The 13,483-nt window shown below is 44.1% G+C and overlaps 1 protein-coding gene across 1 annotated transcript in view; it reads left to right on the top strand.

The window, feature by feature from the left end:
- LOC8052370 (calcitonin gene-related peptide type 1 receptor) overlaps positions 1 to 13,125 on the top strand; it is a 234,410-nt gene extending 221,285 nt beyond the window's left edge. Inside the window, exon 16 of the mRNA XM_040216633.1 lies at positions 13,004 to 13,125. Within this exon, the coding sequence (XP_040072567.1) occupies positions 13,004 to 13,125 (122 nt within the window). The remainder of the gene's footprint in view (positions 1 to 13,003) is intronic.
- Positions 13,126 to 13,483: the final 358 nt, after the last annotated feature.

Here is a 13,483-nt window from a genome sequence, read left to right as displayed (position 1 = left end):
AGCAAAGAACATCTCGGAATCGACTTGTCACTGAGCGAGCAGTCAGAATGCGGGAACGCACCCAGAGGCAAACGTCCCACCGGAGGCAGAGCGCGCTGCTGATCCTGTTGGCCCGGTGCCTCTACAAGAACGAGGACCTAATCAATAGGAGCCTGACAAGCCAGCCTCACAGGCGTAACATGAATTATGGAGCCCTGGGAAGGAAGCACATCACACCTACCAAAGTGGATGCAATCGCAGGTGCGTGCCTTCCTGCATGTCCACATTCCCGGCTCCAAACTATGCAGCAATTTGCAGGTTCGGCATCATGCATTGCATATGTTTTATAGACCACACGGGAAATAGCTCTTCGGTATCATCATCATGCCGCTCCGAGCCGACATGAGCAGGGTTTTGCTCTCTTGGATGTGTAAATGGCACAATACATCGTCTCGCCTCAGCATGAACTAACTGCGAAGGCTGTGCTAGCGCGAGCGGGTAGCCTTGATCGGAGCAGCGACTGGCGCGTTATCCAAAGCATCTAGCTTGCACTTGTAGCAGTTACGGTCCACAATAATTATTCACCCATCTAAGCTCTGCCGAGCCTCACAAATATACAGTGAATTCTGTTGGCATTAAACTAGCTATCTCCATGTTTTTTAATTCTGTGGAAAAAAAAACACATACCAGTCTCCGTTTCTTTTAACTTTAACTAATTTTGTTTAGTGATAAAAATGCTATTAAAATATTTAAACATTATATTCAGACATAATCTCTGTGTATATACCTCCGTTTTTGCAGCAGGTGCTGCCGAATAAAATTGCACTCTTTTGAATTCCGACGACCTTAGCTGATTTTGAACACACTCGGCTCTGTCTGTTGACTGACATGTTTACTTTCTTGTAGCCACCAAGAGAATGAATCGGGAAAAGGCGGCAGCACTGTGTGCCCCGTAATAAAAGAACGCATTACGTTGTGTGCTTAAAGGGGTACTGAACCTAAATCTGAATTTTGTCTAAAAAGGCAGTGTTCAGCTGGAAGCTACAAACCCCACGACGTCGCTTTCATAACAATATGTCGAACGGATTGCCGTATTTTTGGCAAAACAAAATTGCAATTAAGCGAAGCTGACGTCACGTTACCGGGCTTCTTGCCTTCTCCTCTGTCCCCAGGCAAGCCTAGGAGGAGCTATGTGACGTGATGACGTCACACGGCCCGCCAGCTTCGCTCAATCGCGTCTTCCTTTTCAAAAATATCCGGTCAGGATAGCGTTGTAAAAGTGATGTCTTGAGGTTTGTAGCTTTCCAATGAACGGTCCTCAGGCCTTTCTGGGAAATAACCATTTCGGTTCAGTATCCCTTTACAGGGCCTCTTGGACAACTTTTTGACTGGTCTGAAACTTGCGGCGAGGCTTACCTCTGACAACATGATAACACAGTGAAACCATTTTTTTTTCCTCACAAAATTCAAATAGTTTTGAAAGTATTGTTGAAAATAAAATGTCAAATTCAATGAAAGAAAAGGATTTTTTTCTACATAATACGGCCCCTCCAATGGTGGGACGGTTGCGCCACTACTTGGGGGGGGGGGGGGGGGGGGGGGTTAACTAGGTGATGTTCTCGTGTATTCCACAGTTTTCAAACTCTATTTATTTACCTTATCGCTCTCAAACCTGGATAATAAGAACTCTTATAAAGACTTAGGATAGTGATCTCAGAATCTTACTTATTATTTTCCGCTCAGAAGAATATGTGTATTGGTTATGGCCAATTGCGAAGCCAGATAAGTTAATGTTATCAGTTTCGCGCGTTTACCCTCACGCAGCGCCACTGTGCATATCCAAGTGTTCTGCGCTTTGTCGAATCAAAATGTACTCTTTGTTCCCTCAGCGTCCTAAACCACTTAAGAAGGTGGGGAGCGTAAAAAAAGAGATGCTTAAATATCGTTAAATATGGCCATTATTAGGGTATTTTTTTTGTAACCATAGAGGTACTTTTGAAATGAATCCGGAATGTTTCATCATTTTCATACCTTTAACTGGTTTTCGCCTCTCAGGTAGGTGGGCTTTCAGAAGAAAATTGGGATTAACCCGAGTTTTATAAAACCAATTCGGGTTTCAAAAATTGGGTAATATTGCCGAGCACAGCTGGCCTAGTTGGCAGCGCTCCCGGGGCCTAACGGTTATCGTGCTTGCTTCCCACGAGAAAAACCGAGGTTCGATGCCTGGCCGCGGATACACCTTTTTGTCTTTTCTGTAATTTCGCATTCTGGTAAATTCGATAAACTTGTTGCTTACTCGAGGCTAGAATGTTCTTCGCGCTAAACTTTCTACGCCGATTGTTTCAGAAGCCCACGCGTCTACATAAGGCTCCGCGTGTCGAGCCTGAGCTAGTCTTACCCCAGCATTTGATCGTGCTGTTTCGCCGACATCAACGCCTGCGACGCTAATCTTCTATTTTGTTTTGGGCATAAGTTTACCCCATTAAACGTTTTGTTCCACAACTATTCGGGAGAATATGGGGCTTATCCGAAAACAAAGGACTGCCCTTATTGCATTGGATATTCTTGGAAAGTGTCCACCACATGACTGCAACTCGTTAAGAAAGTGCAGTTTTTCCATGTTGCTCAGGAACTGCAATCCGGTATCCAGAAAATATTCGGTAGGCTAATAACGTAACTATCTTTAATTTTGGCTGTCCTTCATGGATACCCTGCCATCTTTAGATGCTCTTTGTTTTTTCCCATTATCTTATTCAGTAAAAAACACCGTTTTGCCCTTTTGAGACAGCCTTGTTAAAAATATAATTCGCTAAGTATTTAGAGTTTCCAGTGTTTTATGAGATTGTCTCTTTGATTTCTTCAGCGGGCTTATTTCACTACGTGAAGAGGAGGAAGTCGGCCGTGCCCGATGACAAACGGATTGCCAAAGCCTGCTGCCATCATTCAGACTACCTAACCAAAGAGGGCACCGACCACTGACAAGCTGGCAGCCGTGGGCAGAAAGTTGTTTTTCTTTGCTCCCAATACGCCGAACTCTGTTATTTATTTGCAGCCATCAATATGACTTCATATATCCCACTTTGAGAGATTGGCATCTTTATTCATAATATACAAAATGAAATATGTGCAAAAACGTTGCTTCGATGTGAAGAAAGGTACCATTCATTATGATAGTGACAAGCCTGACGGAAGTATTTCCTGCTCACAGACATCTGCACAGAGCGTTATGATATTTAACACCCACAAGGAATCGCTCTACTTATTATAGGGTAAGGTGCTGTTTGCACATACTGAACAGTCTTTAGTATCTCAGTTAAATAATTTTTAATTGTTTCCAACTTTGTCATTCTTGTTGTCAACATGCAGGAATTTAATTAGTCTTTTTTAACCCCCGTTTACTTAAGATCGCTATGGCTATCGTCAAAGGCGTAGCTTTGTATACAGCTGCGCTCATTAATTTTCTCCACGTAGCCACAATTCGCTGTGGTTACAGGGGAATATTGGGTACTATTACAGCATATATGAGCTGAAACTCCATAACATTTGTGCTCGGAAATTTTAGTGCTGTTTCTCGTATCACTGGGCAATCAATTGCGCACGGTGGGGCCGAGACACATTTGCTCCAGTGCTCGTTACGCCGTTCCGATTCCCGTCACAATAAGTGCACCATGCAACACAATGTCCATAGATACTTGTGACGGCCACATTTTTAGATAATCCGCCTCTGTTTATTTGCCACTGAAAGGACAAATTAAATTGTTATTTATTAGCTTGCTTTTCGCTTGAGTGAATTTAACTTTCTTCCGCAAACAACTGCACGATTAAGCCTTTCTGGAGCGTTCACCAACATGCACACAGAACCAACATTTCTGCCGCTGCATTGTAGATGGGAAATTTAGATGGAGAATGTTTTAACAGGCATCAGACAGCAGTATAGCGCACGACCTGCCGGTATTGTGCTCATCCCATACGACAACAGGCAGACCGGATCGAGCGAAAAAGTAGCCCTGGGTTCCATAGCTCGATCCTTGGTTCTCTTGAATGGCAGGAGTTATGCGTAAAACCATTTGCAAAATCTAATCAAAGCAAGCTCTGCGGTATGTTTGTGGACAGCGTCGATTTGTGCGACGATCAGTTCGCGATAAGTGGCTGACACGCAGATCTCCATTCATATTTATGGAGAATGACGAATGTGACCTCGTCGCCTTCGCACTTAGCGCAGCCGCCATCTCGCTACCAGACATCCGGAAGTGCGCTTTGGCACGAGCACAGGAGTAGATTGTTCTCAGCGTCAGTGCGGCGCCAGTGATTACGGAGCTATGTGCAAGGCGGCGCTGATAGTGCCAAGCGCCGCACCTGTCGTTTCAGCTCATACTGGCCACGGTACTAATAATAATAATAACAATATTAATAATAATGATTTTATTTCCATCGAATGTTGATGATGGCGATCAAGGAAAAAAGCTGTATGGCACAGCTTGACAAGTCCTTGACCGCCTACAAGGCACAATAACAGCAACGCAAACAAAAGAACATTTACAAATTTTGATTACCACAATTTAACAAAGTGTGTTTCAGACTATATATTTTATCATCGGCTGTAACAGAAAAGTGGCCTATTTGCAGACAGAAGTTATAAGACCCCAAATGTTTGGTTCAAACTCAGATTCATTTGTGGAGAAAATTAGTCTAATTTCTCAAAGGACAATGCACTGAATTCAAATCCTTCATCTCCAAGTAAGTTAAGTATTTTTGGGATAGTATGCTCGAGCACTTGTGTGCCATAGTTCGTTCTTGCAGTGACCACCTCCCAACATTCTGCACGACGGGTAGAATACGTGTGAATATTTTCAGGCAGCTGTCCAAGGTTTATCAAAAAGATTGTACCCCTAATTTATTCTAGTCTTAGACTACTGAGAAGTCTGTAGCTAAAGAGAGCGTGTATATTTATAACGCGAAACTTCTTAAATAAACTAGCTGTGTGGAAGTCAAATGGAATGTCTTCTTAAGGCTTTTTTTGCAACAAGTGTATTTTTTCTAGATTCGTCGACGTTGTTGTACCCCAGACTAAACTACAACAATTTAGGTGGGAGTAAAATAACAAATTATATATTAATAAATTTACCCTTACTGGTAACATGCACCGGTGGCGGTTTATCAAACCTTCTACTTGTGACAGCTTAGAAATAAGGTAGTTAACATGACTATCCCATGACATAGTCTCGGTAAAAATGACACCAAGGAGCTTGAAAGCTTTTACAACCTCTATTTTGGATGAGTTCAAAACGATATCTTTTGTAATTGTGACTACCTTATGTTTTGGGCAAAAAATCACTGCTTTTGTTTTATCTACGTTGATTTGTAAGGAATTAATATGACTCCAAATTGCTAATGCAGTTAACGCCTGATTTGCCATGTCAAATAACACACCGACATTTTCAGCTGAAAAAAGCAAACTAGTGTCGTCGGCATAGTTAATAAATGTTGGATTAGTTAATATTCAAATATTATTAACGTAAATATTGAAAAAAAGCACCTAATACACTTCCTTGGGGGACACCAGGCAGAATACGCTTCGAACTTGACGAATATCCATCAATATAAACTAGTTGCATTCGATGCTCTAGATACGACTTCATTAACTGCAAAGCATGCCTTCGAATCCCATATGTATCCAATTTTGCTCGTAAAATATTATGATTTACACAATCAAAAGCCTTTGTGAAATCTATGAATATACCAAGAACAACTTTTTTTTCTTCAAGATTTTGCAAGATGAATTCTTTCTGGACGAGGAGGGCAGCCTCGGTAGATTTATGCTGATCCGAAGCCTGATGTCAAGAAGCAGCAATTCTTAAAGAAGCATTTTAAATTCACGTTTTGTGCCTTCCGAAAAGGAACACTTCAGCTGGTTAAGGACACACCTTCAGACTGCAACCCATCGCCTGCACTAAACCGCTTTTGAGGCTTCCTTCGACATGTAAGCATAAGGGCAAATGGGCTTCGACTTAGATATAAAAATTTTTTTTCAATCTTCGTTCTTCTGGGTCCCTCATTGCAGGAGCGTAAAAAAACTTGTTTGTTGTTGATATTTTTTACTTCTTTCTCACTTTAATGCTTTATTCACGCTAGCTCAGCTCCCAAGTACGGTGGCAGGCTCCATAAAGCAATCATTTACCGTCTTTCTATGAGCAATGTTTCAATCATGCGGCAGTGTTCCTGCAGTTTTCCCCGGTCATGTATAATCTTTACAGATGTCATGACAGATCCTGTTCTGCCGTTTGTTCAGAAAAGTGTTATAAAGCTGTTCTGTTCATTTTGGGACAATCTAATAAAGCAAGGGGGGCAGAGGCGATCATCATTTATATCCGCTGTTGATTTTGTGTGCATTACAACAAAAAGAAACATTTTTCAGTGCTTGTGAGAAAGTAAATATTAGTGCCAAATTCAAGTACATTGGCGTGATCCAATATAAACGCCAGTTTCTAAACGACATTCCAAATAACGCTTGAAAACATTGAAGTGACAGATTTAAGCAATAATAGACATATGCCTAAACTTCCGTGCTATGATTTATTATATTCAGTAAAGACTAATGTTCTTGAAACGTTGGGATAGATCACCTGTCACCGCATTATGTGATCAACCTCTAGATGGGCCACAGTTATTGGTAATTTCCATGAGGCGTTTTCGAACCTACTTTCACGGCTTTTCGTTTAGACCGCCAGATGCTGTGAATATTTGCTTAGCTCATGTAAACTGTCAAATAAACCCACCCTGACACTTCAGTGCACCCATCCTGGCCGTTTTGTGTGCTAGCCACGAGATGCCGTTGATTTCGCAAGCCGTCATTACTCCATTCATTCCTATGCTGACTGCCGTAGAAGCTGCGTGCTCGTTGGTGCAGTCACCAACGAGCCCCCCCCCCCCCCCCCCCCCCCCCCCCCCATGCAGACTTATGTGCAGAGAGTTCAAGCAACCAGGGAGAGGCCTTTGATTGGTTCGGCCAAAGGCACTCTCCGTTTAGGGTGAACGTAGCCTAGCTCAGAGCAGGTAAGCTGTGCCGATTTTGAAATACAGTTGTCATTAAAAAGGTGGTAACATTCAAGGTGGAAAAAATTTTGCTGACCTATTTTGCGTTGTACACCAATAAGATCCTTGCTAATTGTTCTCAGCTGTACCTTAGAGGGCAACTCCGCTTCTTTTCCAGTAGTGCAAAACTATACAGTTCTCTTTGTTATCATCTACAAAACCCCCATGGCAAATATTACGACGGAATTCAGCCTAGAAGTTTATTAAAATCGCTGTCAAAGTTTGACAAGCACGAATCCGCTGGTTTTGGATGAGACGTGCGGGCCAGACAACACTGCCCGGCTGCATTTCCGCTTCCTCCAAATTCCTTCTACCGGCACGTCCGTGACGTCATCAAGCATGTACAGCTTCTTTTTTTTTTTCAATTTTGTTTTCTTTCACGGGGAGAGCACGGGTGGCGCCAGCGCCGTGCTCTCCCTTGAGAGGGAAGCTGCTTTTGTAAGAATTTTGAGTGACAGGTTAATCTTCTATAATCGTCTGGGGGGAAAATAGCGACGCCTATGCAAATCCAGGAGGCACAAAGGAGGATCCTGATAAGAGGGGAGCTCCTTCTTCCCATTGTATATCACGTGGGTGTACATGCTTAGTGATGCCGAATATACAATGTTGTCCGGCTTTTGCCACCGTTTCGGTTTCGGTTTGTGATCATGGCTAAAATAAAATTAACCAAAAAATATTTTATTTTTCGCGAAACAAAGGATTGGGGATTGTTTTTGAGTGCTTCAAAAAGCAAAATCGGCCACTATCTCAAAGTTTTTGAAATTAAGCGGAGTTGCCCTTTAATAAGTGCACTATGCAACAAATTAACATGTGATTGCAATGTTTTTTTAGGTCTGCAGTCAAACCCGATTCTATCGAACGCGGTTAATTTGAACTATCCCTGCTGCAGTAAAAATACATTGCAAAAAATGCGGTTAAATCGAACGAAAATTGCAGCGTCTTCCGGTAGATCGATCTGCCAAGAGCGCCGTTTTGCTCTGCAGGCTGGCTTTTCCCCAATGGTGGCACCTTGTTGGTGGAAAACCAGCTCGCAGAGAAAGCTGTTTTTTTTTTTTCTTGTTTTGGACAACCGCGTCAACCCCCCGGAAGAAAAAAATAAAATTCTCTTCTGCGTAGGGAGCAGGCAGCGGCCCTACTGAAAAAAAAACCATTTGAAATTCAAACGGGTGGCAAACTGGTAAATCAAACGGGTGCAAACTTGTCGACCCGTTCGGATCAAACGTGATTATGGGATACGGGTAGCCGTTTGAAACGGTACCCCCTCGAAACGGTACCCATTTGATACAGGTGCCCGTTTGATACGGGCGCCCGTTTGATACAGGTGCCCGTTCGACCTTGCACGTGACCACACGTTTGAACGTGCCATTCGAATCGGGAAATTATGCGCTAGCCCTAAACGGGGATCGTCTGGTAGGTTGGTTATCTTCTTGTTTGTTTAAGACGTATTTTAATGATTTTTTCACCACCTTGACCTTACGTCATTTGTGGGGAAGATGAGGGGTGAGAGATGGGGAATACGATGAGGATGAAATGTTTAAAAATAGTGCCGGATACCGGCTTCTCGAATGAACTTAAGCAGAGAGTCCAGCACAATCTTTCTGTGCTGTATGTCGCCCCCTGGTCGCGTCCACTCTACGAAAGTTTTGGGTCGATGACAAGCGGGGAGGTTGTATATGGTGGCCCGCCTTGAGAGTACAGTCGCTCTGCATTCCCAGAGAAGATGTATTATAGTTGCTGGACTCTTGCTCCCGCATCGAGTGCAGTCACCGTCGATAACCGGCCCGGGGTCATCGGGATGTCGGGCTCGTCTGGCTCTGTCCAGCTTAGCCTGCAGGGCAGGCGTTATTGCCGTGTTGGTGCGGATCCGGCGCAGAATAACGCGGTCGCTCCGGCTGTATTCGGCAGGTAATTCGCCGTCCGGATCTTGAGGGACCAGATCTTTCAGTGTCTTGCGCCTCTTCGTCCTTCCCAGGGACAGAAACTCGTCGGGGTCGAAGGGGAGGACATTAATTTCACCTTCTTGACATTGTTCCTGTTGCTCCTGGTCTGGTCTCGCAGGCGCAGCTTCAAGCGCCGTTCTGGCAGCATTGTCGGCCTCTTCGTTACCATATATGCCGGAGTGTCCCGGTACCCATCCAATTCGAAGGACGCGTCCTTCATCTGCAAATTGCTGGCCTAATTCTCGCAGCTGTTGGACGGTGTTGCTATAGGTGTCAACCTTGTCGCATTCTGCGTGTGCCTCCCTACTATCAGTGAATACCCATACGTGTTTGTAAAGGGCTTCTGTCTTGTTGCAGTGTGTGGCCGCTTGTTTGGCTCCTGCCAGTATAGCTTGTAGCTCGGCTTCCTTGAGGCTACATTCACTCTTAAGTACTTGGCTGCATCTCATCTGGGAGTTTAACATGAACCATCCAATGGCTCCTTGTTTATCTTGGTTATCTTAAACTTTTTTAAGACGTTCCGAAACTCATAAACCTATTTATAACATGGAGGAAACACGTAGAACAAATGTGCTCACGTAGGCGTTGCAAATGGACAGGAAAACAGACACAAAAGATTGTTTTCAATTCTCCTCAAAGTTTATTACGTCTTCTGTAGACAAGCACAAACGTGCAAGCGATCTGTGAAATATGAGAGGCACTCTAAGCTTTTACACAACTGAGAAGATAGCAAACCAAACAAGAACCGAGGTAATTCTAGACTATGAAGGTAGACTTTCGGGAAATTATTTGCCCGGCTGCCGCGAGAATAGTGGCTGCATAATTATATAGATAATCTGGAAGAGTACGAGTCGGTCAATCGTTGCCAAGAAGTAGGTTGCAGTGCACTTACCATAAAAATAGCGGACTTGAAAGATGTAATCCGTGATATTTGTCGACACGGTCAAAGCAGGAGAACCACACAAACACAAATGAGAGGGAACGGCTTCTTGGAAGTTTCAACACGATGTGGTGCACAAGCTGTCAGTTGCCGAACCCAACCAAACCGCAAGAATTCCTGACTCCTTCGAAGAATCGCTTGTTGCCGATGTAGACGTAGGACTTTTCAAACACTAATAGCTTTGGTGCACATCAAATACGTTGTCGAGAGACATCCTAATAAGACAGCAGGGTTAGACGACAGATCGAAGCAGGTGGACGCGCTAAGTTCGAGCTGGAACTGACAACAAGCAGATAAAGAAAAAAGCGGCTGCTAGGCGCACCCTTCCGGAACTCGATGCTTATGAGCGTGTAGCTCGCGCGCGGGTGCGGGTCACGTGACGGGTGACAAGAAAGGAGGGAGGGGGCGAGGACACACAGAAACAGCCCCTCTCCCTCTCCCCAGGCATTCCAGAAAGATGTGTTTTTGTAACCTCAAAAAAAAAAAAAAAAACACGCGCGCGCGCGCGCATTTTAGCACGCTTGAATTTTGTGAAATGGCAGCGGGGCGGCCAGAAGCTCGGCTTTCGCCCGAGCGAAGAAAATACTCAGCGCGAGCTCGTAGTTTGACTGCTGCAACGGCGGGCGTGCTCTCACAATGCTCGATGTTCTTGCAGCCGCGTGTACGCGTGCTACCTTCGCTGCGTCTTGAATTAAAGTGAAACGGAGTCTAGACGTACATTCTTTCACGCGGTCGCGTCTTCTGCGAGAGAGGTTCGAGCTGAATAAGTAAATTGAGGCAACAAAGATGGACAAAGTTTTAAAGTTCTGTCAAAAATATTGGCTCACCAACGTCGCGCGTTTACGTAAAACAACAACAACAACAAAAAAGATGTTAGTTTTAGTCGCAGTATAAGCGAACATCAGCGCAATTGAAATATAAATATAATCACTTGCATTACGCGGGCGATCTGAATTCGATGAACCGGCGCTCCCAGCCTTCCGGAAACATTGGCTGCCACGGCTGAAACGCTAGGCGTGCCCACGCCGCCGATCTGTACGTTCAGTATCAAACGGGCTCCGGAAAGCCATTTGATTAAACCGGTGCAGTTTGCAACATGGTCACCGGTTTGAGCAAACGTGCGACAACTTTGCCCAAACGAGTCGCCCATTTGCCCAAAGGAGCGAGCCATTTGCCCAGACGAGCGACCCGTTTGCCAAAAAAGTGACCTGTTTGTCCAAATAGCTGACCGTTATGGCTCATACGGGGGACCCCTTTGAGCCATACGGGCGACCCCTTTGACAAAGTGGAGACCGGTATGGTTAAACTGTTACCGGTATGAACCCGTTTATTTTCATATAGGCGCCAAATGGTTTTTTTCAGTAGGGGGGTGAGCCGGTGAGACCTTTAAAAACGAAGAAGGGACCACTGAATAGCCGCGTGGAGCGTCCCTCATGAGTAAAGACGCTACTTCAATAGCAGTGTTGGAGGAAACGCGTTACTAGTAACGACGTTACTGGTAACGCGTGACATTTTTCGCTAACGCAGTAACGTACTCGTTAGTATTCTGAGTGACTAACGAGTGAAGTATTTCCGCTACTTTTTTACGGTATCGGCTGTCAAATTTCGTTACTCGTTACTCGTTACTTTTGACCAAAACTGGTGAAATCCTGCACGAGCTTATCCCAAAATCCTGCACCAACTTATCGCTGCACGGAACCAGCATCCGTCACAGTAAAGTTTAAAAAAAAACCACAAAAAAACTCACTTCTCGAAGGCAAAAAAAACCTTCGGCTACCAGCTAATTCCGTTCATCTTCCTTTTTTTTTTATAGTGTCACCACCCACAAAGCTTGAACAAATGGCTGCGTTACAGCCCCCTCCCCTCCCTCCTCTTCCCCCCCCCCCCCTCTGCTTTGTGCAGCAGAAGTGGGCAGCGGGGGGGGGGGGGGGGGGGGGGAGCCGTGGAGAGACATCCGTTTACAACAGTGGACAACTAGTGGCAAAGCGATTTTCTAATTTCTCTAGTTTAAAAAAAAAAAATAAAAATAAACATCTTTTGTGGAATATTTTTACCCTCGCTCTCCCCCTCGCTGCCTGAAAGTTCCTGATTTACTTTTGTACACAGAAGAATCTTTCGCTTGATTAGTCTTTAATTCCCTAAGGTCATGATAAAACAATTAAAGAAAAAAAGTTTCAAACCTGGAAAGAAAACTTACAAACACCAAACCTTTTTTTTTTTTTTTACAGAAAAATTAAGAGTTATTGCTGGTAAGAGGCAGCAAGTGATTATAGCCAGTGTGCTGGTAACCGGTGTCCTGTTCCAGATAGTGAAGTAAATCAGTCTCTGGTAATAGTATGAGCCGGACTGCTACTAAGACCGGCGTACAGATGAGGGGTGTTGGTTGGCTGGTTGTGTTCCACAAGGGCCTCGTTCGCATGCTGTAGTTTATAAAAGTCGATTGACTAACATCTCCGACTCATTCTGCGCGTGAGATGGGCATGAATAACGAAAGTCCGTTGCCATGCCCAGCAGGTCTGAATGAAATGTATCAACTAAAGGAGACAAAATCAGGTGATTTACAGTTTCAATGCCTAATATACATGCCGAAAATTAAGCTGCTTTGCGCATCAAAATACTATGAAACCACTTTGTAAACTTTTATCTTTATCCAAGCTTGTTAAGGAGGCTTATCATACGTCTCGGCCAAACATATGTACTCGAACAGAAAAGTAACGTAAAAGTAACGTTCGTTATTTCTGAAAAGTAACGGTAACGGTATATCGTTACGTTTGTAAAAGATTAACGTAGCTCAATAACGCGTTACTTTTTACCAAACTAACGAGCAACGCTATTTCGTTACTTTTTTTCGGTAACGGGCACAACTCTGTAATCAAGAGTAAACAACTTTTCTAAATGTGGCGTACTTGTTCGATGTCAAATTTATTAAAACTTTTATATATAATTACACGCTATATCCAACTGGTAGACGGTCTTTTTGCGAGTTCGACATAAAGGGGTTTGACTTAACAGCGGTATATATTGATAATTTTTATGTTCTTTTCATTTTCAGTTGTTTTCGGCGTGTACACCTGGCAAGCACCCTTGTATGTGCCGCCTAGGAAACGGAAGGGTCTCATGAACAAGTATATCGCGGAGCAACTTCAATATATCAAAAGGAAGCTGCAGTTTTAAGCTGCTTCTGAGAGCTAACTCAGTTTTTCTGTTGATGTCATGACAGTGCTGGGTTATTTGCTTTGTCATGCGTGCAATATATGTTTCCTCAACTGTACCTTCACTCGAGTCATTCTGTTAAGTTCCTTTTGCCTGCTCCTTTTAGGAAGGGTGTCGGCATTTCATTTCAGTGGAGAGCCTCGGAATACGAAGGGCAGACCGGAGATTGCTAGCTCACCTTTTTTCTGAGCAGGAATTGTACGGGCGGTCCTGCAACACGGGTCGACCCGCAAAGCAGGTCGACCTACATAACAGGTCCACTCGTATCAGGTCGGGTGCCCCTGTTTGCGATCCGTTCACCTATAGGACGACCTGTTTG

The sequence above is a fragment of the Ixodes scapularis genome, unplaced genomic scaffold, assembly GCF_016920785.2.
Source record: "Ixodes scapularis isolate PalLabHiFi unplaced genomic scaffold, ASM1692078v2 PGA_scaffold44__24_contigs__length_19508400, whole genome shotgun sequence".
Lineage (NCBI taxonomy): Eukaryota > Metazoa > Arthropoda > Arachnida > Ixodida > Ixodidae > Ixodes > Ixodes scapularis.
The sequence above is the reverse complement of the archived record's forward strand: the minus strand, read 5'-3'. Positions and strand labels throughout refer to the sequence as shown.